The 25,928-nt window shown below is 53.4% G+C and overlaps 1 protein-coding gene across 1 annotated transcript in view; it reads left to right on the forward strand.

Moving 5' to 3' along the window:
• Nucleotides 1-739: 739 nt before the first annotated feature.
• Nucleotides 740-25,928, forward strand: part of COL22A1 (collagen type XXII alpha 1 chain) — a 236,818-nt gene continuing 211,629 nt past the window's right edge. Inside the window, exons 1-3 of the mRNA XM_073230303.1 lie at nt 740-1,178; nt 21,140-21,300; nt 24,340-24,906. Coding sequence (XP_073086404.1) covers nt 21,183-21,300; nt 24,340-24,906 — 685 coding nt within the window. The 5' untranslated portion in view covers nt 740-1,178; nt 21,140-21,182. The remainder of the gene's footprint in view (nt 1,179-21,139; nt 21,301-24,339; nt 24,907-25,928) is intronic.

Genomic DNA, 25,928 nt, shown 5'->3' on the forward strand with positions numbered 1-25,928 from the left:
AGCTCTCTGGCCGGCGTCTGTTCATTCGCTGCTCTCCGGGACGGGGAGCCCTTTAAAGGAAGGCGGAAGTGTCTCTATCAGACCCACCTGCGGTGCTGGGACACCTGGCAGGCGGCACAGGCTCTCTCTGAGCCTTCACAGTCCTCACCTAAAAACAAGGACACGCACCCGCGCCTCCTGGTGTGTAGTGAGAACCAGTCAACAGGGCCCCCTGTAGGAAGGGGCAGGTAAGCGCGGGGCAGGAGTGGGACACAGCGCAGGACAAAAGCCAAGGCCACCCCTCCCCCAAGCCCCTGCCCCTCCAAACTTTCCAAACTTGCCCGCAGCTGCTGCCTAGTGGGGGGCTATTTCAGACCCGGCGGTAAGAGGGACCAAAATACCCGGTGAAGTCTATAATTGGACGGGGGGTTGTCAGCCCCTGTCCTGGCCTTCCTCGGGCGGCGTCTTTACTGCCTGGAACCAGACGCTGTCCCTGCGCCCAGGCCGCGCCCCTGGCCGCTGCCCCGGCTCCCTCGCCCCCAGCCCCCGCCCCCGCCCCCGTCGTCGGGGCTCCTCTGCCCCCGGCCCCGCCCCCTGCTGCAGCCGGGGACGCCCATCTCTCCTGCCCGGACCCCGCCCCCGGCCCCCCGCCCCCCCCCCCGCTGCCGCGGGGGGAGCCCATCTCTCTACCCGGACCCTTCCCCCGGTCCTCGGCCCCGCCCCCCCCCCCCCCCCCGGCCCCCCGCCCCGCCCCCTGCTGCAGCAGGGGAAGCCCACCGCTCCGGCCCCTTGCACCCGGGGGCCGCGCAGCTTTGTTCTTGCGCAGCCGCTGGGCTGGCTGCTGGGCTGCTTTTCTCCCTTTTTCCTAGTTTTCTCTTCTCCCACACCTGTTTTAAGTTCTCTTGTCCTCTTCTAGAAGCTAAGTTCCCAGCTTCCCCTTTTTACTGCATTGATTTAGTTACTTGTTTTAGAACTAGTTCTGTCTTGGGACTCCGGGCCTGGGGGAAGCCCCCAGACTTACCACCGGTCTTGTCTACAGACTGAGTTTGCTTGCTTTGAGGGAGGGTGGCTGGGGTTGCTGGCAGGTGCCCCTCGGGAGGGCGCTGCCTGGGCCGGCGTCTTCCCGGACACGCTGCTTCCAGGGGATCCCACCCAGGACTCGAAACCCCGCTGACCTCCCTTTGCGCGGCTCCCACCAGGTAAGACCCGCTTCTCTCCACGGCGGCTGCTGCAGAGGGCCACAGGGTTTCGTGCTGACACCTGTCTCCCCTGGCCGTGACCCCCAAAGCCGCGGGCGCGGCGGGGCTGGGAGAGTGCCCTCCCCAAACTCAGCCCTCTCCCTTCTGGCGCGTGGAGCCGGAGGTCTTCAGCGAGAGACCCTAACCCCGAGCTGACCGGTCTGAGCTTTGCCTAAATTTCCGAGGCAAGCAGAGCCAAGTCGCGGCCACCGTCCCGGCGGTCTGGCTGACCCCCCGGAGGCAGGGGCGCTGGGGCGGCGGCTGCTGTCAGATGCCCGGCCTCACTTCCAAGTTGTTACTTTTAAAGTTGTTGACATATTCCAACCATTTTCAACTTTTCGGGAAGAAATTTGGAGTAAGAGCCAGTTAGTGGCTGGGGGAGGGCGGGGAGGGGGTTGGGAGAGAAGAAAAACCGTGGAAGCGCGAAGAATTTTTTTCCTTCGTTTTTGCAGGGACTGGGGTTAATTTTCCGGAACTTTGTCTTTTTGGTCTAAATTTAGATCCCTTTCCTATCTGAGCAGTTGATTATCCCTCTCTCAGCTCTCTGCAGCCCAGGGAAGCGCTTCTGTCCTTTGCCTGCATGCCATGCTCTGCAGCCGGCTGGGGTTTCTCATTCAACCAGGTAGCAGGTTATAAGGCGGAGCTTGAATTCGTCTCCTGATTGGACAATGGGCCTCCCCTCTTCCCACTCAGAGACTGCCAGGAACAGGCTGGTGAGGCATCCCAGAAGAAGGTGCCGCCCCTCCGCCAGCGCCGGAGCTCTGTGCTGGGGCCCCCGCCCAGATCCATCCCACTGCCTGCCCTCTCCCAGGACCTTGTGCCGGGGCCTGTCTGCACAGGTCATTGCCGCCCTCCCTCTGAGTCTCACTGGCGACATAAACCTGGCAAAGTCCTTGCAAGCCAGACACCTGCCTGTGAGACCCCCTGGCTTTGGGCCACATCTTGGGGCCCCTTCTGGTTTAGTTCACTAAGTTGTTCAGGAAAGTTCTAAATGCTCAGGTCTCTGCGTGGTCAGAGGCTCGTGCCTGACTAGCGTGACAGGACAGGCGAAGGGCGGGAGGTCTGCTGCAGGGCTGGCCTTCAGGGCCTATCTGTTGCTTGTCTCGCTGCCGCGATCAGGAGACTGTCCAGAGAACCTCAGTTTCTTCATCTGCCATGTGAGGGTGACAGGTGAGACACGATAAGGTAATATTGGAGGTGTCCGGTACATTGTAGGCATGCAGTATATGTTAGCAGCTTCTGCTTCTGTCCTGGGGAGGGAGCCCCCACACCCCATCCTAGTTTCCTGGTCGCCCTGCTGTTCAGGGGCCGTCTGTGTGGCCTCGGGAAAGTGGGCTGTTGGTTATTGGGCTTCTGTGGGGCCGGAGGCTGGAAGAGATGAGGGCTTCCCTCCCAGGGGATCCAGGAGTGGCTGCTGGGGGCCCATGGGGCCTTAATGTTGAAAGCAGAAATTTGTTTGTAACTGGTTTTTCTGGGGTTTCCTCAGTTTCATCAGAGTCTCAGAAGTTTTTCACATCTGCAAAATGGTTCAGTAAGTGGCCCACAGGCAGAGCAGCCGCAGGCGGTGTTCATGCTCCATAGGCTGCTTCACATTTGTTTGAATTTCTTGCCAACATAAAATGTTCAGGAAGTTTCACATACAAACCTTAATCTCTGGCTTCTCTTGAGAAATGAGAGAACTTGTGGCCCCTCCCTCCCTGTAAGGCTGTCAGAGCAGCTGCCCACTGTAGCCAGGCGTGTGCCCTCTGGTCACCCACGGTTGCCTGTGGACCAGCGGGGTCTCCTCAGACGCAGGAGTGTGCCAGCTCCAGCCGGGTGACCCGGCTCTCCACCTCTGAGTCGCTCTAGAGGGCTGCCCGTAAGGAAGTGCTTTCACAGCAGAGAAACTAGAGTGTCCTGGGGGCAGAAGCCATGACTCATATGGAAAAGAAAATGGTACCGTAGGGAAGATTCTCTGGTGCAGAGGAAAGGTGCGTGGCTGCAGTGGTCTGGGGAATACGGTGGGTCTGCTCTTGGTCCCCAAATGGCAGAAGTCTAAGGACCAGTGAGGGCCGTTGCACTGGACACTGGATTGCAATCTGGTGGGACCTGCTGTGCGGAGACAGGGGTCCACTCAGTGGGCGGTGGCCCCCCCAGCACCAGAGGCATTCAGACAGAGGTTGGTGGCCATTTCACAGGGCGGCTGCAGGGCCACTCTGGGCAAGACAGAGGTCACGTGAGGTCTTTTCCCAGCTTGAGATCCTATACTTTCTAAGGGCTTCCTTTCGGCCTTAAAACTCTGCTGGGCCCCTCTTGCCCCCTTGTCCTCCTGCAGACCTGCTGCTTGCTGATGACAGGCTAACATGGGTGGTGTGGCCCCTGGGGGCCGGGCATGAACTATGTGTATGTCATTCGTGTCTTGATTTTACAAAGGAGGAAACGAAAGATCAGAAAGTCTGAGTGACTTACCTGAGGACAGGCAGAGAGAACAGAGAGAATACAAGAAGTCAGGACTCAAAGTCCCATCTGGGAGAGCAAAGTGCATTGTCATTTCAACAAAGGCCTTTTTTGGGATGCTGGGAAATCTCCTCCGAGGGGATATCACTGTAGACGCAGGCCCACAAGGAGAACCAGAACATAAGAAAGGCCGCCGGGGATTTTGGAGGGTGAGAAGGTCCCTGGGGATGTTTTGGCCAATCCCCAACTCAGGAATTGAAGACATGTCAGGTTGGCTGATAAAACACCTGCAAAATTAAGGAAGATAGTTAAATGGAAAAAGTGCAATTTGCCCATTTTACAGATGAAGAAGCAAAGATCAGAATGTGAGCTACTCACTTGTTTTGTGTTTAGAGACAGAGACGGGTCGCACACCTGTGTGGTACGAGGACATAGAGGGGGTGACCCTCTAGTCTTCCTGCCCAGGATTCAGCATTGCAAATGTGCACAGTCGCGTGAGCGTGCGCGCATGTTTGCGCGTGTACCTGTGTATGTTAAGGGGTGGGGTTGGTGTCTAAGACAACCAGCCCAAGGCCGGCGGCCAGAAGGACATGCTGTCCTTGGTGCTTTGCCTGGAGCACAGGGTTTGTTGAATCAGTGGGTGTGTGAGCGAATCAGTGACAAAGAATGAAATTGAATGAATGAGTGAATGAATGAGTGAATGACATGACCAATCATCAGCGTTATTAATTAGCAAAACCAGGCCCTTGCTTTGTGCCTTTGATAGACACTGTTTTGTATTGCTTCTTGAAACTCCTTCAAGCAGGTGGGCCATGAACACTGACCGTTCTACTGCAGTGAGCTTCCCTGGGCACATGACTTCTCCACTTGGCAGTGATGGCCCTCAGGTCACTCCCAACGAACAGGATTTCTGGGTCAAGGGGCACGGGCATTTTAATTGTTCTCAGGAGGCATTAGGACTGAGCATTCATGAGAGGCAGAAAGCTGGGTAACATCATGGCACAAACAAAGGGAAGTCTTGGCAGATACCCAAGTAATGTGTGGAGGGTGGACCCACCAGCCCGCCATGGTCGTGAAGATGTCAGAATCCTCCTGTGACAAACCCCATCTGAGGTTTATGCCTCCTCCTGTCCGCTGGCCTGAACTTGTCCATCCCCAGTTACTGGAAGCTCACTACTTCTAGTTAATTCTGGCTGTGTTCCAGTAAAGATGACAGTATTGTTTTAATCTTTTTAAAGTTTGGTTCATAATAAAATTTTGAAAAAAAAAGGAATTTATACCATCTTTTGGTTGAAATGGTCTTCAAGGAGGAGAAGCCTTCCTGTAACCACATACTGGCAGGTCCAGGCCAAGTAGAGTTGGCCTTACTGCCTGGTAGCCACATGGCTTGGGGACAGTCTTCTCTTGATTCCATTAAGACAAGAAAAGCAAACTAACCTGAACAATAAATTAAACAAAATCTTACTTGAAAATAAAAGTCTCCCTGAATAGTATAGGTTTAGGGTGACTACATAGGGTTCTGCCAAATGGCCATTCCTGTCACAGGTTCTCTCATGTGAAGACTGGAGGGTGACCAGCACGGGCACCAGGCCCAGTCTCCTTACCTAATTTCCGAGCCACGTCCGTCCCATGCACCTGCCCACCTTCTCCTGGCGCACCTGCAGGGACAGGAGAATCGCCCGCTCCCAAGCAGCCTGCTGCGCGTTGTTGAATATCTGGTTAAAAAGTCTTCCTTTTATTGAAGTGAAAGCTCTCTCCCTGCCACTTCCACCTATGCATTCTTATTTCATGTTTTGAATAACTTAAATCCCTTTTCCCATGACATGTTTTGAGCTCTGTAGAAACAAAAATAGTGTGATTCCTGGGCCTACCCATTACTGAGCACGAGTTGGTGCCAGGCTGCATGTTAGACATTCTCACATACACCACTTGCTCCTCCAAACTAGCTCTGCTATCGCCCCCTAACCAGACGGATAAACGGAGGCTTCTGGACATTTGTCTCACAATTAGCAAGTGGCAGAAGTGGGATTCAAGCCCATGTCTTAGTGCAAAGCCCATGCCTTTAACCAAAATCCCAGACTGTCTTAAGGGTATAGATACATGTATAGAATGTACCATTTGGAAAATGTTTTTTTAAATATTTCTTATTACAGTGTTTTGAATTATAAACATAATAAAAGCATATTGTTACAAGTGCAACAATATAGGCAACTCCATGCACTCTTATCCCTCCAGCTTAACCAAGAGCAACATTCTAGAAAAATTCTTTCATCATTTTCTATACAAATATACACATCAATCCAAAACCAGCATTTGAACAGCTGGGGCCATAGGAACCACAAACACTGACATGTGTCTATCCGGCACAGTGTGTGGTTCGCAGGAAGGGCTCTGTCAAGAAGTGGGTGGTTGAACTGCTGTGGTATTTTGTTCTGCCTGGTCTACTGCTGGCTATGAGTCCAGTGGGCAGTGGGGCTCGGGTCCCCATTCGCCTTCAGCAAAGCTGCACGGAATGAGGCCCTGGATGGAAGGGGTCCAGGCCTCTGGAGGAACACCTAATGGCAACCCAAATTTTCTTCCTTGCTCCCCAGTTACCGTGGGAGTAGTTGGCTTGGGCTTTTGTGCCTCTTGGGTTCTGTGGCATGCCTCGCACCCAGCGCCCCGGGTCGCCGCCGAAGGCTGTGGCCCGCTGCATGCTCATCTGTTTGTGCCACCAGGCAAGGAGCTCCTCCGGCTTGTGCGTTTCCCATGACTTACCCACGGGCCGCCAGTGCACATGCCATGCAGGATGCGGTGGGAGCTCAACTCAACCTCCGGGAAATGAAGTGGTTTCAAGACAGCCGTAACTGAGTGCCTGGCATATTGTAGGCATTGTATTAATGAAATTATAATTTACTTGAAATCACAGTTAGGTAAGTGAATGAAACATCAAAGTCGGGAAAATCATCTTGATACCTTGTGTGGCACAGAGCCTCACACAGGCATGCGTGACCATTCCCCAGGGAGGGCTCTGTCTGATGACCAGGCGGCTCTGGCACCCCGGGGATTGTGGAGATCTGCACTAAGCCCAGGGGGCCTGCGTCCGTGGACTGGGCTGAGTTGGAGAGTGTGAGTCTGGCTTGGGTCTGAGTTGGGCGCCTCTCCTTGCCAGCTGTGTGGGTTCCAGCACCTTGTAGAGCATCTATGAGTCGGAGCCCAGGGCAAGTGTCAGCCACGGGCCCTACAGTCTCTGCTCAGTGAGCAGGTCTGACGTCCTTAGCTCCTGGCAGGTCAGTCTCCTCTGACCTTTACCAGGGCGCACGTGCCCCAGAATTCCCCTTCAGCCGCACTAGCTGTTTTCACACTAAGAAAGTGCATCATCCCACCTGATCCCACCCCACCGCCCCCTGCAGTGACCCGGTAGGTGCATGCCATATGCATAAACATAAATATCTATAATCTTCGCTTCTTGGTTGGTCATTTCAAGATAGCTCTTCCCACAAGGGATGATCCAATCATTCATGTGTCGTGCTCTGAATACCAGGTGTGCTTAGGGAAAGGGGGCGAGTACAACACAGCCCCGATGCCAAACTGCTCAGCATGTCAAGGATGAGGGTTGGGGCGCGCTGGGCTCTTCACCCCGTAATCAACCATTTCCCTTGCATCAAATACTTGCCAGAACAGACATGGCCCTGAGTGTTTATACACCCCCACCCCGTGTCATTTTTACAGCAGTCCTAGGGGGATTTAGTAAGCAGTTTGTATCTGAGAGACCTGGAGAGGTTGGGTGACCTGTTCAAGGACAAAGGCCAGGTGAGGGTAGAAACCTCCTTGTCCTGGGGTCCCCTTCTCCACTGGGTGTCAGAGCGGCTTGCTAGGCCTGAGGCTCCCATAAGGCTTTCCAGAGAGGTGACGCCTAAGCTGCGTCCTGGGGAAATGAGGAGAATTCACCACACCGGTTTTAAATTGCTTGTTGCCGCCTTGGGCTGTCTGCCTATGTGGTCCTACAGGCCGACCCTGCCTTGGTCTCCATCTCCGCAGCTCTGACACCGGCCTGGGGTTGGGGGTGAGGTCTGCGGCAGGAGAGAGCACCACGTGGGGGGCCAGTGGGCGCCGAAGCGCGTGGCCGCATGCACGGAAGGTGAATGAGTAGCGTGCTGAAAGCACGGAGGAGAAAGCGGGTGCGTGAGCAGTGGGTGAGTGCGTTAGGGGATCCAGGAACAGCACCAGGTGTGGCTCGGCCAGGCCTGGATGGTTTTCAGGTGAAAGGGAGAGAGGACAGACTGCGGAGGTAATTCATCTCAGGAGGTAATTCTTCTGACCCCCGCCGAGTTCTCCCACCAATAAATGCTCTGTCAGAGAAGCCTGACTTGGCCAGACCCAGCAAAGCGCAGAGGTAAGGAGTGCAGCCCCTGCCGCAGGGTGCCCTTGAAGGGGAGAGATTCCCGGGGACTCTCGGCTTTGCTCCTGGAGTCCGGGCATGGTGCTGCCAAGACCATAGGCTCCCCTGGGAAATGTGCTGGAGACCCCGGTATTGCGACGGCTCAGAAACCTCCCTTGTGCCACCATGTTGGGCACATGTGTGAATTGATTCCTTGGGGAGAGAACTCCCCCTGCAGAGTGTGGCTCCCCGGCGCCTCCTTGTGCACCCGGCCGTCCCACAAGGACGTGCTGGCGGAATGTCAGGGCCTCGGTAGCATCTGCCATGGTATCTTGGGAGAAAAGAAACACCCTTGGTGACTAGATGGAGACAGTAATGTCTCTGCTCATCCACGTGCTCTGTTTGCAGGAAGTAGAGGTTTCAAGATAATTTAAAGAAAAAATTTTTTAAGAGAAATAGAAGTCCTTACTAAGTGAAATATAGAGTTAAATATGGTTCAGACACTCCACCCATTGATTCATTTCTCTGTTACACTTGTACATGGAGCACCTGCTCTGTGCCTCTCACTGTTCCAGGCACTGAGAAAGAGAGGCCAGAGACCTAATTCCTAAGTCTAAAGAGCTCAGTGGAAAAGACAGACCAATATTAATACCACTTGTGGGCACTAAAAATGAGGGGTCTTTGGGAGCGTAAAGAGTAGTGACACACTCCCAGCCTGGGAAATCAGGGAAGGTTTCACAGAGGAGAGAGCACATTACCTGGGTTTTGAAGGATGAGTACCAGTCTGCCTGGCAAGGGAAATATCTCAGAGGTGACAGCGGAGGCAGTGTCAAAGAATTAGGGAAAGAGAATCTGGGGTGCTGGAGGAAGAGAGGGGCATCTTTGAGATTGGAGAATATGGAGCATGGGGGCCATGAATCTGGAAACAGGTCAGGGTCAGATGGAGAAGGGCCTTAAAGAGGTGGCTTTAAGCTGGGAAATGACATCAATAGACCAGTCTCATCTGATGAAGCCTGTGCTTAGGTGAGCAAGGCCCTTTGCAAACTCACAGAGTTTAACAAACAGAGTGCTTATAATCTGGTGCAGATGGAGAGTCCCATTCTCAGAAGGGAAGCTGTCCTCAAGGTCGTATGGAGTGTGTGACCTCAGGGGCAGAACTGGGAGCTTGGATCAGAGACTTTGGGGTCTCTGGGGCAAGGCCTCCTAACAGCCCCGTTTCTGGAGGCTGCTGCGTGAAGCAGCTCTTGGCTGGGAAAGGGAAGCTGGGGGCCTGACCTCAGCCTGGCCACCGACCTTTGCTTTTAACTTCTTCATCTGCGGATGGCCGACATCTCCCACACCCTCCTCCAAAACCTTAGACCTGGAGGTGTACTTACAATCTTGCAAAGTTGTGAGCAGCTGGTTACTAGAGACATCCAGACGTAAATGAGCGCACATGAGCAGAGAGCGGAATCCCAGCGTGGGGTGAGGGGCAGCGGGCAGCCCAGCCTGGGTGCTGGGGGAGAGTCGGGAGTTCACTCCCGCAGATGGACGTCCCCCGGCTGGGTTATATGGTCATGCAGAAAGCACCACTGGTGTGAAATACATGCTGAAAAGGGTTATCTGGTTATAGAAACTCCCTTTAATTGAATACTTTTGGTTATTTGTTTTTTTTATCAAAATAAAAACTCAGGCCACCATTGACTGACAAGCTGACTGCCTGCTAGAGCCTCCCCTCCTTCCCATCACCTGGTGAGATAGGCTAATCCGTCCCGTTCAGCCAAGGCCGCTGATGCCTAGGGAGGGACCGGCTGAGGTCACGCAGCTAGCGAGTGGTGCAGGCCTGGTGCAGACCAGAGGCCATCTGCCGTCTGTGTGCCCGTGGCCGCTGGCTCTCCCGTCCACCCTGCTGCCGTATCTCACAGGAGGCATTGCTTGAGGCTCTCATTATTCTCCCCAAGAAAAGGGGGAGCTTGCTGGGACAGCACCTCCAAAATCAGCGTGGGTGCCGTAGCACTATTTATATGCAATTGCTTCATCAGACCAGACGCTGCTCAAAATAAGTTAAACAGAAATATCTTTCTGTGTCCTCAGGACCCTGGAATCTGAGACAGTGTTTTGTGAAATGAACTGTGTATTTGGATGGGAAAAGAAAGAAAGAAAAAAATTGGGAAGAACTCAATACTAAAAATGTGAAGGAAATAAGAATGAGGTTGGCAGCGCCAAGATGTTTGAATAGATTAATGAAGCAGTAAGCGCGGTTCACGAGTCCCGGTGTGGATGGTGGGGCTGGCTGGAGGGGGCATCCTGCTGTCCGCTGCCCCGCGGCCCAGCTAGGAGGCGGAGCTGGGGTCTCTGGGTGGATTGGAAATCAGCTCTGGGGGGGAAGGTTAGACAGGGTGATTCTGGAAAAGCCCATCTGCACTGAGGTGTCAGTCAGAGTTGAAAGAGGAAGAGGAGACCAGATACACAGGAGGAAGAAGTCTAAGGAACCAGGAATGCCAGGCTGGGTGGGCGAGGCTGGGTGAGCCCCAGGGAAGAGGGGGCCGCGTGCCTGGGCCTGGTTAAGTCCATGTACCCTCTCTGTGGTTTGCAACTGAGAGAACTCCAGCTCAGACTTGCTCTGGGTGCCTTGGCTTTGGACAACACTGGGTCAAGGTGTTCAGGTGACGCATCTGTACTGTCCCCCTCAGTGTGTGGCTTGTTCTCCATCGGGCTCCCTCTGTGCCGTGGTGACGGCTGTGAGCATCTCCAGACAGAGCAGCTCGGGCAGAAGCATACCTTGCTCCCCAGAAACTCCAGCACAGGTCCCGGGGATGGCCCCCGTGAGCCCAGCTTGGGTTACATGCTTGTCCCTTGTCTAATTCCAGGTCTAGGGGGATGCGGAGTCTAAGCTGGCCCAGTCCCACCCGTGCCACCCCACTAGCCAGGCAAATGGGGTCGGGGCAGGTAAACCGCATTAACTCAGGGCAGGAGATAAGTTCTCCCCAAAAGCAAGAGACAAAGTCTGCTACAGAAGGAGGGAGTCTTGAAAGGCATGAGTGACCGTGGGACTAGGCAGGAGACCAGCGCCTGTGCCCCCGAACCCAGGGGAGGAGCCGGCAGGGATGGTCTGGCGGCGCTCCAGTCCACCATACCCAGGGCCCAAGTCACCATCTTTGAACAACTGCAACACCAGAGCCTATGAGAATGAAACGGTTTTGTTTCCACATTCCCGCTTTCAGCCAGGTTCAGTCAAAAACGCCCTTTCCTGCCCCTCACAAACCCTGACCGAGCCCCCTTCTATCGCATGACCCCATTGTCTTCAACCCCATTATTATTGTCTGAAGCCATATAATGTTATTTATTTACTTACTTGGCTAGTTATCTTTTCTTCCTGGAAAGTAAGCTCCATGGAGGCAGGTGTGTTGCTATACCAGTGACTCAAAAATGCCTGGCACATAGCCTGGGAGTCAATAAATACCGGATGAATTCGTTTATCGACGACCCCAGAGCCTGTGCGGAATAGTGAAGAAGTGGTGATGGCTGCAGGGTGAGGCGGTGCTTTCCAGGTCCTTCCTGAACCCGCTCAAGAAGTCTTTCTTGTTTTCAGAATAGACAGATACGGCTTGAGATTCATTCACAGTTCTTGGCAACTCGGAGAGAAGCACAACTGGCATCTGGTCTCTTTTTAGGGAAAAAAAATTGATAGGAATTATTTTTTAATTCCACAGCATAAGGAAACAGGTTAGGAAAACATATTTCTCACACTATTTCCACCTCCGTCGTTAAATTAGTCCCGATGTTCTGGCAATGTAGGGCTTAAGCAGATACCGTGTGGACAGTGGGATGTCTGAATGGAGAGGATGTCGGACCGGACGGATATTCTCGCCTGTTCGCAGGCCCAAAGGCTCCCGAAGGCCTGAGCGTTTTCTTTCCTCTCCTCCTACAAGGCACCCAATCAAGTACGTTTATCTTTGGAGGACAGAGACCAATCCTCTCTGGTCAAATGAAAAGAACACAGAATTTAGGGTCCTGTTGGCCTGGGAGTAAATCGCAGTTCTGTCACCTCCTGGCTGTGTGATCTGGGGCACGTTCCTTAACTTCCCTGAACTTGAGACCCCTCAGCTGTTACAACCAGTTTGTCAGCTTGGTATGAGGCGAGAAGCAAGTGAAAGCAACCGCCTGGTTCTGGCGGCCGTTTACATCATTTGTGCCGCTGTTCACGATCTGCTAGCTGAGCTGCCGTTCTGTAGGTCAGGGCATCTATTTTCCCTGCCCTGTAAGTCCTTCGTGCTTCGCCTGTTCCCCCCTCCTTCTCCAGCCCCTGGCAACCACTGAGCCTTTTACTGTGTCCATGGTTTTGCCTTTTCTAGAAGGTCTTATAGTTGGAATCATACAGTAAGTAGCCTTTTCAGATTAGCTCTTTGTCACTTACTAATATGCCTTTAAGTTTCCTCCATGTTTTTTCACGGCTTGACAGCTCATTTCTTTTTGGTACTGAGTGATAGTCCATTGTCTGTACGTACAAAGTTTACCCACTTACTGCAGGATGTTTTGGTTGCTTCTGAGTTTTGGCAGCTATGAAATACAGCTGCTATAAACATCCATGTGCAGCTTTCTGTGTGGACATAAGTTTTTAACTCCTTTGGGTAAATACACAAGGAACAGGCGGGCTGCATTGTATGGTAAGAGTATGCTCAGTTTTAAGAAACTGTCAGTGTCTTCCAAAATGACTGCAGCGCTCTGCACTCCCACCAGCGATGAATGAGACATCCTGTTGCCCCACATCCGCACCAGCATTTGGTGGTGTCAGCGTTCTGGATGCTGGCCCTTCTAAGAGTGGGATCTCACTGGTGTTCTAATTTACAATTTCCTGTTGATGTACGATGTGGAGCATCTTTTTCATGTGATTATTTGCCATCTGTATATCATCTTTGGGGAGGTGTCTGCTAAGATCATTGGCTCATTTCTTAAATCAGGTTGTTTGTTTTCATACTGTTGAGTTTTCCGAGTTCTTTGAATATTTTGCATAACAATTCTTTATCAGATGTGTCTTCTGCAAGTATTTTCTCCTCTGTGGCTTGTCTTTCCATTCTCTTCAAGTTTTGTCTGGTTTTGTTTCATTAGGTGAAGTACACCACACAGAACCCTCCAGCATAAAGTCACAGAAAAATATCGGGCCAGGGGATAAAACCCAAGGGCACAGAAGTGCTGTGACTTCCACGACCGAGTGTAGTGGTGGGCAGTGGGGCGACGCTGGTGCCCGAGGTGGGGAGGGACAGGTGTCCCCTCTGACTCTCATTTGCGCCGGTCCCCTCCGCGCTCTCTCTTCCCTCCCTCTGCACTTTCCCAGGAGAATCTCCAGCCCCCCTTTCTCTTCTGGGCCCTGTGCTCGAGTGCCTGTGTCCCACTGACTTCTCCACCCCACTGCCTCTGGGCTCTCAGAGTCACTCAGATGTCCTGCTCCCCTCAGGGCTGCCTCCCAGGTGGTCAAACTGGACACCCGGGCTCCCTTCCGCCCTTTCTCCTGCCTCTGTCCCTCCGCCCCTTGTCAGTCAGCCTGTCCTGGAATCTGCAGCTGGGCCACTCGGCTGGCCTCTGTCCCAGGGAAACTGCCCACGTCTCTTTTGTGATATCGCCCTGATTCTCACTAGTCCCTCCATGCCATCCAGCCTTCTCAGCAGGGCTTCCTGAATCACATCAGCAGATGCCCCTCCTGTGCCCGAGAAGACCCGCTGGTCTCCGGACATCTCGGCATGTCTGACCCCTTTCTGTGGCTCACCACGCAAGTCCTAGGCCACCTCTATCACACTGGTCCTTGAACCTGCATGCCTTCCTCCATGAAAATCCCTGCCCTTCCCTCCAGCCTGAATGTTCCCCCTCCCTTCATCCCCTCCTCCAGAATTCTCTCTGTCTTGCTCATCCCATGGATGATACTTGAAGGGAGCTGGGCTGTTCCTGGTGAAGGCAACCCTTGTCCTCCTGCCTACACCACACCCATCTTTCTAGGCTCAGCCCAGGCACCATCTCCTCCAGGAAGCCTTCCCTGACCTCCCAGGCCTGGGTCCAGAGCTTGCCCTTCCCTCCATGAAAGTGCTGCCCACATGGAAACATAAGCATCGACTTGCTGGTCTCCTGCCACCATTAGGCTGCTATCTCTTCAGACAGTGTCCTATCCTGCGTGCTTGGCACTTAGTTAATGCAGCCAGGGCATGGCTGAATGAGAGAATTAAACCATGAAATCGCCAGTACCCTGTGCAGCCGATATCAGCTGAGGTCCCTGAGTAGCTCAGTGTGAGACACATCTCCCCTTGATGTTGAACGTGGCAATGGTGGTGAACACCTTACTTACTTCCGCACCATTGCCTCATGTCATCCCCTCTCCAGAGCTGTGAATAGGGGATATTTCTCCCATTTTATAGGTGAGGAAACAGAAGTTTGGGAAATAACAAAGCTGCTGTGCCCTAAATGCCCACTGTGGCCGGGCACCGCCCAAGCCTGTACACGGAGCGGCCTGTGAGATGCGTCCCATCCTCCCCGCGTCATGTGGGAGGGCCGAGGCCCAGGCGGGCGAGTGGCTCTGGCCCAGCTGGGTCCGCACAGCCAGTAAGAGGCAGAATCGGAATCTGAACACAGGGATTCTGGTGGAAAAGCTTCATCATTACGCTGGCTGCCCCCGGAGAAACCAGTGCCCGTGATAATACCCGGCGGGCAGCAGGGAGTCGGCACACGTGTGCCCACTGAAGTGGACGAGCTCCAAGTCACAAGGAGCTGAGTTTGGATCCAGGATGTAGGCTCTCCAGCGCTTCCCTGGCAGCTGGGCCCTCGGGCAGCCGTGCAGACGCCGCCCAGCTCCCCCTTCCCCTGCCTGACCAGCCAGTGCCACGGCATGGCGGTGAGCTCAGCAGGCATGCCCCGGCGGCTGGGGGAGGACGGCTCGGTGCCGTGGGTATGGCCACGCCATGAGTCCTGCCTGGAGCATCTCCGGTCACCCCAGCAACACCCAAGCAGTGCCTCATCCCACCCGGCCCCCTCCCGCGGTGGGCAGCGGCCAGGCCCCTGAAGCAGACAGAGCCCACACTGCCCAGGCCGCCCCAGCAATGTGCCAGATCTCATTTTCTCCCTCTAAATTGCTTTCTGCTCAGTGTCTCTCCTCCCCTCCCCTGGATCCCTGAATAGGGAATGCTGGTTACTATGGTGATGGGCTAGCTTGTGGAAGGAACTCAGCTCAGTACATTAATTGCTGGACTTTTGAAAACGAATGGCAGGGCTCTGCCTCCCAGGGACAGGGTGTGGCCTATATCATGCCAGCTTGGCAGCCAGGCCCTGGGAAGAGCTCAGAGCCTGCAGGGAGAGAGACGGAGAGATGGAATAAAGTGCTTGCTTGCTGGGGCTGCAGCCTAAGGCAGCTCGGGAGGTGGGGAGGCAGGCTCTCCATGTATTCCTGGGGAGGAGGCCATTCTCTCCCCTACGGTCCTTCCAGAGGACAGAGCACAGGAAACGCTGCCTCACTCATTCTATGAAGCCAGCTTTACCCTGATCCCCAAACCAAACACATTCCACAGAAAGAAAAGGACAGACCAATATCTCTCATGACCGTAAGTGCAAAAGTCCTCCATGAAATATTACCACATTGAATACAAACATGTACATAAAAAGAATTATTCACACAGCCCAGTGTGCTTTATCCCAGGTGGTAAGGCTGGTCTGATGTTTAGAAACGAATGATGGAATCTGTCACACCACCAGGTTAAAGAAGGTGTTCTCTTCCCCCTGGGCTGTTACCAGGTTTCTCCCCCCGGCATTTCTTCCCCTTTCCCCTTGACGCTCCTGTCCTCTCCTCTTCTCCAAAGTTGGTGATACAACGGTTGGTTTTTGACTACATTCTTTGCTTGTTTCCCACATTGTTTCTGTGCCTAAGAAATAGGCCTATGGTCAGATCGCCTGGGTCTGGCCTGGGCTCCTGGGTGTGGACTCAGGCAGGTTACAAAGCCCTTTATACCTCAGTTCCTTCCTCTGTAAGGCAGGGCTCATGCCCCCTGCTGCTCAGATTAAATATATCTGTGCAAAGCGCTGAGGTGGCTCTTGGCACACAATGTGCCATCTCTGGGAGAGGCTGGTGCCAGAGCGTGGGCTTAGGGTCAGGCAGGCTGATGCCATGCCCAGCTCTGCCATTCTAGTGCTGTGCGCCTGGCCAGGCTTGTCATCTGCAAGGTGGGGAGAGCAGCGCTGACTCGCAGGTGGGCAGTGGCCTCAGAGGGGACGTTGGTAGGGGCGCCTCGCTTGCCATGTGTATGTGATCAGCATGCATTTTTCTTGGCCCTTTCCTTAGAGAACCAAAACCCGGGAATGTATTTTCAACTCAACAAACACTGGCCCCAGATTGGGTAAACAGCCCCAGCCTGGCGGGGTTGGTGGAGGGCACAGACTCCTGGGGGGGGGCTTACGATCCAGGAGTGATGGTTTCTGAGTCCCTTGGGTCAGTGTTCACACTCAAATCTCCCTTCACCAGGGGGGTGCCCCCATTCTCAGTCTCACCTGCTCAGCTGTAGAGGGGTGATGTCAACAACGCCCCCCAACCTCATAGGGTTCTTATAGGGATGGCGGTGTGCAGTGTGTATCAATCACGCGGAGGCTCTCTGCCAAAGCCAGGCTTTACGCAGGTGTAGGGCCCCTGTGGTGGGGGTGGGCTTCGTTCTCACGGACGGGCTAGAGTTCCGGCTGCGGCTCGTGTCAGCCCCGGGCCTTAGGAGTGGTCTGGGGACAGGGCTGAGGGATTTACATGTGGATTTATTGTTCACTCCCTAGAAGGCCCCCTTGCCATGGCTCGCTCTGAGGTAGGTTCTGTTACGATCTCTACTCCACAGGTGAGCTAGCTAAGGCCCAGAGAAATAAGCTCACTCCCCACGGTCTCAGAACCGGTGAATACCTGGGATTGGGGCCACCAGCCACTGTGCCTGGAGATCCCGCACTGTTTACCCCCGCGGCGAGTTCCACTGCCACTGACACCGGGCCTGGTGGAATCTGCATCTCTCTTACTGGTGCAGATCAGGTGGTAGAACTGTGAGTGGACTGGGCATCCATCCCGACACGCAGGAGGTCCTCCGCCTGGCTGTGGGCATGCGCGTGGGCTGTGACAGAATCCCATAGGCCCAGTCAGGCTGAGTCATCTGCCTTCAGTGGCTGAGGGGCTCCTGGGACGCTGGCCCCTTTGCCGTCTTCCCCGCTAGGTCTCAGGACTCAGTCTTTCCAAAGAAAGAAGGTGGAGACTCCTGCCTCGTTCCTCCTGCCTGCCCCAGGCTCATGACCCGGTGACCCTGCCGGGACCTAGAAGGATGTCGCAGTCAGCTCAGGCTGCTGTAACGAAATGCCACAGACTGAGCAGCCTTGGCAACAGACATTTCTTTTTCAGTTCTGGAGGCTGAAGTCCAAGGTCAAGGTGCTGGAAGATTTGGTTCTGGGGAGGGCCCACTCCCTGGCTTGCAGACAGCCACCTCCTTGCTGCGTCCTCACCTGGCTGAGGGGGTCTGGGGGGCTCTTCTGATGTCTTCCTCTCCTTATAAGGACACTGATCCCACCATGGGAGCCCCACCCTCATGACCTCATCAAAACCCAAGCACCTCCCAAAGGCCCCACCTCCACATATCATCACACTTGGGGTTAGGGTTTCAACATAATGAATCTGAGAGGAACACAGTTCAGTCCTGGCAAAGGGCCTGAACAAACACTTTTCAGAGGCAGGTGGAGAGAAAGAGGGCAGTGGGAGATTGCCAGGCAGGTGCCTCCCCCCTCCCAGCATCCGCCCCGGGGGCTTGCAGGCCCAGCCTTCTCCTCACCTCTCATTGCCATTAAGTTTCCTATCGCTGTGAGAAGTTACCACAAACTTAGTGGCTTCAAAGAACACAGATTTGTTATCTTCAAGTTCTCACGATCAGAATTCTAAAGTGGGTCTCACTGGGCTGAAATCAAGGGGTTGGCAGGCTGTGTTCCTTCACAGGTCTGTAGGGGAGAGGCCCTTCCCTCGCCTTGTCCAGCTCCTAGAAGCCACCTGGATTCCTTAGCTCACCGCCCTGTCCTCGCTCTGCAAAGCCAATATGGACAATGACGTTCTCAGGCTGCCATGGGTCCAGCTCTGACCCAGCCTTCCTCTCGCACTTTTAAGGATGCTTGTGACACTGAGCCCACCCGGATAATCCAGGCTGACCTCCATATTTTAAGGTCAGATGATTGGCAACCATGATTCCACCTATCACCTTAACTGCCCCCTGCCCTGCCACATGACATCTTCACAGAGATTGGGATATGCAGATCTCCTATTATTTTTTATTGTGGTAAGAAGTATATAACATAAATTTTTCCACTTCAACCATTTTAAGTGCGCATTTCAGTGGCATTAATTATATTCACATGTGTAACCACTCTATTTCTAGAACATTTTCATTACCCCAGACAGAAACTCTGTGACCATTAAACAATAACAGAAGATATCTTTCCATTCATTTAGGTCTTCTTTAATTCTTTCAGCAGGAATTTGTAGTTTTTATGTATAAGTCTTGTACCCCCTTCATTAAATTTATTCTTGAGGATCTTATGCTTCTCTTATAAGTGGAAATGTTTTTTCTTAATCTACCTTTTGGATTGTTCATTGCTAGTGTACAGAAATGCAACAGATTTTCAGTGCTGATTTTGCGAAACTTTGCTGAATTTATTTACTAGTTCTAACAGCTTTTTGTGGGATATTGAGGATTTCCTACAGGTAAGATCATGTCATTACAAATAGAGATAATTTTTTTATCTTTCTTTCCAAGTTGGAAGCCTTTTACTTCTTTTTCTTGTCTAATTGTTCAGGCTAGTACTTCTGGTGTTGTGTTGCATGAAAGTGGCAAAAGTAGGCATCTTTGTCTTATTCCAGATTTTAGTGGAAAGGCTTTCACCATTGAGCATGATGTTAGCTATGGGTTTTTTGTATATGGCCTTTCTCATGTTGAGGAAGTTTCCTTATCAGTTTATTAAGTGTTTTTATCATGAAAGGGCATCAGATTTTGTCAAATGCTTTTTCTCTATCAATTGGGAACACCAGCTGTTTTTTCTTCCTTTATTCTATTGATGCAGTGTACTGCACTGATAGATTTTTGTGCATTGAATCACCCTTGCATTCCTGAGAAGAATGCTTGTTTATAATCCTTTCAGGATGCTCCTGAATTTGGTTTGCTTGTCTTTTGTGAAGTATTTTTGCATTTATGTTCAGAAGGGATATTGGTTTGTAGTTTTCTCTTTATTTGGTGTGTATTTGGGGAGATATATGACCAAGATTCCTCTAAAAACCTGAGTACACATTGGATAAAGCCCAGTTTATGCAGTGAGGGAAATTATCAAGTTTCTTGAGCCCTGAAAAATACTAAAATTTTTATCCCCTGTTAGCCATCTTTCTTACTTCATAAAAAATAATGATGGCTCATTCGTTTTTCCTAATAATTGGGTTTGCTGTATCCGTGGAGGTCATGGTAAGAGTGTGGGCTTGGTGCCTAGAGAGGCTAGGTTCAAGTCCTGGTCCCTCCTCTGAGCAGCTGGGTGACCTGGGGAGAGACACATATCTTCTGTCCATGTCAGTTCCCAACTTTACCAAATGGAAATAATGATGCCTGCCTCAAAGAGTCACAAGGGCTCCTGCAGCAGTCAGAAAGTGCCTGGCACACCGCAGATAATATGTGGTAGCTATCCACTTCCATAGCTGTTTGATGGTATCTGTGTTCCTCTAATTAATGAATGGCTCCCAGCCACCTTAGATCATAAGATCATATGATAACATCATATGACAGCAGTGGATGCTGGCCATCCATCATTAAATCCTATATTATTTATTTGTCAAGTGCCCGCCATGTGGCAGGAACTGTTCAAAGTGCTGGGTAACAGAATGAGCAAGACAGACCCATCCCTGCGCTCTGGGAAGGATGAGGGGGTGGACGGCCCACCCGGCTTGCTAAGAACCTGTGTCCTCCTCCCCCTGGGTCCTCTGATCTCTCACCTTGGCCTCCACCCCTATGTGTCTCATTTTGAGACAGTGTCTTTCTTCTGGCTCCTGGGACTGCCTCCTGGGACTGTCGGAGTGTCATTTGGGCTGTTGTGCCTGTGCATTCAGGAGGTGGCCTTTCATGTCCTGGTAAGGTGTGCACCCCTTTCCTAAGAGTGCTGGGGGCTGGGTACAGCATTCACGTCCTTGACTGGGGGGAGCCCATGTGCCTGTTCTGCGTGGGCAAGTTCCTCAGGCAGCTCGGCTGCCCCTGGGCTTTGCACGTGCTGCTGCCTTGGCCTGAAAGGATTGCCTGCCTTTGGTGTGGCCGAGTGCAACTCAGCTTTCCAAACTTGGTGCCACTGAGTGCCCTTGTGATGGATTTGGTGTCATTCATCTGCCTGTCCTCAGCACCGGCACATGAGGGTAGCTGGCAATTATTTGTTGAATGAATAAATCAATGGCAACCTCTATAAACTGCTTTTCCTTTCTTGGATCTTGGCTTTAATAATGACAAATATTTTTTAAATGGACATCCACATGAAACTAAAGTGTGCATAAGGAGAAATACACTCAGCTGACCCACCTTGGAGGTCAAAGAAGTGCACAAAAAGCAAGAAACTGCCTCTCCTGTCGACCTGGCAGAGACTGGGGGAGCACCGATACTCCCCGAGGCGCCCACGCACCTGTGCTGCGGAGCAGCTGGAACGGGTCCGACCTTTCATTTCAGGGTCCTTTCAAAACTCATGTAATGCCCTACATTTTCCTAGGAAAATAATTAAATATGGGCAAAGCCTTAGATACAAAGATGTCCCCTTGAAACATGTTAAACAAATAAAACAGCCTATTAAAAGTTCCAAAGTAGAAACTATGATCAAAACACAGTGCTGGTGCCACAGGTACCGTCCTGGGTGGCAGCAATGACGCGGCTGGTGGGTCCTCAGTCTGCACGTGCAAAGGGAGGGATGGACGGGTCAGCGCACGGGAGGCATCACTGGGCTGTGCCCCTTGGAGGTCACACTGCCGGCTGTAAGAAAAGTCTGAATAAAGATGAGGCGGGAGGCTGGCTGTCGGGGTTCCTCCACCCACGGCCCGGAGCTTCCGCCTGTGGCTTCCCAGCCCTTCTCTAACCGTGTGTCGTCTTTCTCCTCACAGGAAATGTTCCAGTAGACCCTGACGCTGTCTTCCTGGCCAAGAAATGCTTGTCTCCCAGCACAAGAGAGCCGTGGCCGGCCCACGAGGGAGCACGGCGGCCCTGTTCCTCCCGGTGCTGCTGCTGTGGGGCTCGGGCGGCGGCTGCCAGGCCCAAAGGGCAGGTGGGCCACCAGGCTGGGCCAGGGCTGCGGGCTGAGCAGCAGGGTGCCGTCTGTGCAGCGTGAGCGTGAGTGCTGACGTGCGGCTGGGAGTGAGCTAGAGCTGATCACGTGAGAGAGCATCTGTTGCCTGACATGCATGTGTGAGGGGGAGAGTGTAAGTACGTGTGTGAGAAGGTGAGCTGTCTCACAGCCTCCGTCAGTCATATACTGTGTTGTGATGTGTTGTGAGCCTGCCTCTATCAGGTGCCCGTGGGGTTCTGGGTGCTGAGGGAAGGGGTTAGGGCCCTGCTGTGGCGTCCTGTTCTGTGAAAGCTTTGGGGACATCCAGGAGAAGAGGACACGCTGGGGTCCAGCCTGAAGAGGTGGCTGGGAGGGAGGAGAGTGCGCCTGTGAAGTGGACAGGAGGTGGCGTGGTCGCCGGGGAGCTGGAGGTCCAGGGGCAGGCAGGATGAGAGAGGCAGGTGCCACTCTCACCTGTCCAAGCATCCTGGGAGGAGGCACCGTCAGTGTGGAGACCGGAGCGTGAGCAGGCATAGAGCTTGCACACTAGGGTCCTCGGTATGCGGCAGGCAGGACGCCCAGGGACTGCCCTTGGGGTGCTGGACAGCTGTGTGTGAACCGCTGCCCACACGCTGCAGACGGCAGGCCCCCCGCAGGTGAGGCTGGGAGCAGGCCAGAGTGCTGTCCCCACACGGCTGCCCCTGAGGCTGCAAAGGGATCAAAAACAAAAATCCCAGAGGCCTGTGTTACTACATCATTGCTGTGAAGTTCTCTCGTGGTTCTTTGCCTGATTCTCTGGACGCCCGTGGCTCTCACAGACTGGACATGGTGGTTTTCACATAGGGAGTGTGGATTTCTGTGTCCACTGCGATGATCCCGAATGCATACAACACACAGAGCAGTCAAGTTCAGAACAGGGAAGGCCTGAGGACCATCTCTTCCACGCCCTCATTTCATACAGTGAGATAGAGGCCCAGAGGGAAGTGGGCACCTGCCAGGGTCCCACAGCTCTCGCCTGTGCCAGGGCGGAGGCCAGAAGCCAGGGCACCAACCCCAGGGCCAGGGCGCTTCCCCAGATATCACACTTCATTCTCATGTGGCCACGATGCAGTCTGTTCCCTGGCTTGTCATGGAAAGCGTACAAGAGCTCCAAAGAGCCCCATGGTGAGGCCTCTTCTGCAGCCTGAAAGCAGATTTGCTCGAGGATTACAGCCAGCAACCGGCCCTGCCTGGTCCACAGCAGCAATCATCCTTAGCAGGCTGGGACACTATTGTCTCAAAGACAAAAGGATGACCTTTTGTGTGAAGGAGAAAAACTCCCCAGGAATTATCTGAGTCCACGTATCTGGGCAGACACTGTCCCAAGGCTCTGATGCTGTTAAGAGACCCTCAGCTCCTGACAGGCAGATTGTAACCTGGATTTTAAAAACTAGAGGGCAAGGTAGATGTGGAAAGTTCAGGAGTGGCACTGACTCAGGGCAGGACAGGGAAGTGCGTGTGTGTGTATGCATGTGTGTGTGCATGGGCACGCACATGCGCGTGTGAATAGAGCCTCATAGTTTTCCTGTTTTCTGAACTTAATTTGTTGCTTGTAAATATAAAATCAGAAATACAAAAGGATACAATTCACGTGTGGCTCTGCTTGCCCCAGAGGTAAGCAATATTTCTTTTTGTAGCTTTTCTCCTGCCTCCACACAATCACACACATCGACACACACACCTTTTCTCACACAACAATATACTGGAAACATGTATCCGTGTCGGTACATAAGGATTCCCGCGCAGCGCGCACTGCGTGAGCCGGGACATCGATCACCTGAGCAGCAGGTTGTGCCCAGGGTTCGGCTCCGCAGGGCTCCCATGGCCTTGCTTACACGTTTTTTGTCCTTTCCCTTCCATTTATCTGATTGTGTTATCAGGGAATGCATTCTCACATTCTCCAACGCACACTGGCTACCATGCTCTTTTTGACTTTGGCCAATGTGATAGTTTAACCAAGTGGGTTTTGTTTGTTTGTTTGTTTTTGTTTTTACTAGACAAAAATGTTTGTGCCAGGTGTTCCCAATGGCCTGGTCAGCTGCTGCTGTTGGCATGGCCAAGCCTTGGACCCTGGAAGGTCAAGGCTGGGCCCCTGAGGCTCTCTGTTTGCACAGCACTTTGGAATTCAGAAAACACTTTCCTCTTATCATCTCATTGTACAAAGGGGGTGCACGGGGTTGCTGTGAGGATCAGAAATAAATTATACAATGCGACTTTTTGTTTAATCAAAAGCATTGTATAGTGTATATAAAATTCACATTTCTAAAAATGGAAGCCTATTTTTATAAAGTATTGTAGAATCTCTACATATATTTGAAATATATGAATACAATGTATTTTACAGGATTTTGAATAGTGAAATCCCATAAAGTGCTTCAGCATCAGGAGAGCCCTGGCTGTATAAATTCTGCTCATGGCACAGCGGACTCCCTGCAGCCATGGTAACTGTCATTATCACAGTGGAAATGGGTTTCCAGTGTGTTGCTGGATGCAAGGAGAAAACAGCTTATGTATCAGTGTGTCTGGTACAGTCCCACCTCCATCAGTAACTTGTGGAAATAGAAAGTAATTAGGCCTATACAATAATTGTTATTTCTGTGGAGATGGAAATACGAACATTTGAAAAACTGTTATTGCCTTTTCTGAAATAGTCAAGTGTTACTTGTAGTAGGTTTAAAAATTAATGAAGTCACTTTGTAACCAAAATAAAAGTAGCTGAAGAAATGGACACAGTGGTGGTCCGTGAGTGCTGATGGCTCTTATGTAAACTTGTATATTGTCAGTGGGACTTCACAGCAACCTGGGGACACCCATCACTGTAGGAGAGTTAGGAAACTGAGGTTCCAAGCTTTAAGGCAGAGGACAAGGCTCCCGCCCAGTGGGAGGCAGAGCGTTGGGTGTTTGAGGTGGGTCTGTGTGACCAGCGACCACGCCCCAGGCCCCAAGGACAGTGACCTCACAGCCCATCCGCCCTGTGTCACCCTTTCTCCCCCATTGCAGGCTGCAAAAGTGTTCAGTACGACCTGGTCTTCCTCCTGGATACGTCCTCCAGCGTGGGCAAGGAGGACTTCGGGAAGGTGCAGAGGTGGGTGGCCAACCTGGTGGACACCTTCGAGGTGGGACCCGAACACACCCGCGTGGGGGTCGTGCACTACAGCGACCAGCCCACCACAGCCTTCGAGCTGGGCCAGCTGGGCTCTCGGGAAGCGGTCAAGGCGGCTGCGCAGCTGCTGACCTACCACGGTGGCAATACCAACACGGGCCACGCACTGCGCTTCATCACCCGCCACAGCTTCTCCCCGCAGGCTGGCGGCCGCCCTGGGGACCGTGCCTTCAAGCAGGTGGCCATCCTCCTGACCGATGGCCGCAGCCAGGACCTGGTACTTGGTGCTGCAGCCGCTGCCCGCCGCGCGGGCATCCGCGTCTTTGCCGTGGGCGTCGGGGAGGCCCTGCGGGAGGAGCTGGAGGAGATGGCCTCTGAGCCCAAGGCTGCCCACGTCTTCCATGTGTCCGACTTCAACGCCATCGACAAGATCCGGGGCAAGCTGAGGCGCCGCCTGTGTGAGAGTGAGTGTGGGGCCACCCTGTGGGCTCTGGCTGCTGGTATGGGGGGAGACCCACAGCCCGGGGCAGGGCCCCGGGCAGAGAGGGACCATGTGACCAGGTTGCGCTTGGCCTGAGCTACACGCTAGCAGGTGGCAGAGGTGAGCGCATCCTCCAGCCCACGCAGCGCACAGCAGAGCCAGTCGCACCTTCATCCAGCCCAGCCCCCATGACACTGGGGTCATGTCCTGCCCTCCCACTTCCAGGGCTGCAGAGGCCTAGAGGAAATCATAAAATATATATAGAGGGCTGGGTTCTCACCCCACCCCACCCTGAGTTATTTGCAGACTGGTGAATGTCTGGGAGGGGCATGACCCTTCCGGCAATGGGAAAACACCTCCGGGGGCTGGTGAGGTCAAAGCCAGTGCCTGCACACAGCAGGAGAAACACGTCCAGCCCGTCCCAAGGGACTGTGGTGAGTGCACATGTAACAAAATGGGCAGATAGGCTTCGGGACTGCCTGGCACCCCAACTATGCATTTTGGGCTGGACACTGCGTGTCCCCGAGGCCAAGTGCCCTGACCTGGTGCCCTCTGAGATAACCCAAGGTTGTCTGAAATCTGTTGCCTGGGTGTGGGGGCAGGAGGGTAGGGTCACACAGCAGGCAGAGAGCCTGTGGCGCCCAGGAAGCTGACCAGGAGGCTGACCTCCAGTTCCCTAATGGGTCATTCTGAAGACAGCGCCCCCCCCCCGGGATAGGAAGGGTTAAGTGGGCTTCTCGTCCCAGCCCCTGCCTCTGCCTGCTTCAGTGGGGTGACCCTTACCTTTCCTGGGTCCCTCCCAGAGCTTGGTAACCTCCCCTCCAGGGCCAGCAGGGGGCGCTGGGGCCAGAGCCTCAGCCTCTGTCTGGCTGACCTCCGTGGAGGTCACGGAGCCACCCGAGGTTGGGGAAGCCCAGAGAGTCACCTCCCAGGGCCAGGGAAGCCTTGGGGGCTGGGGTGGGGGAGGTGGCACAACTTGCAGGACATCAGGGCCTGACCCCAGAG

The sequence above is a fragment of the Manis javanica genome, chromosome 2, assembly GCF_040802235.1.
Source record: "Manis javanica isolate MJ-LG chromosome 2, MJ_LKY, whole genome shotgun sequence".
Taxonomy (NCBI): Eukaryota; Metazoa; Chordata; class Mammalia; order Pholidota; family Manidae; genus Manis; species Manis javanica.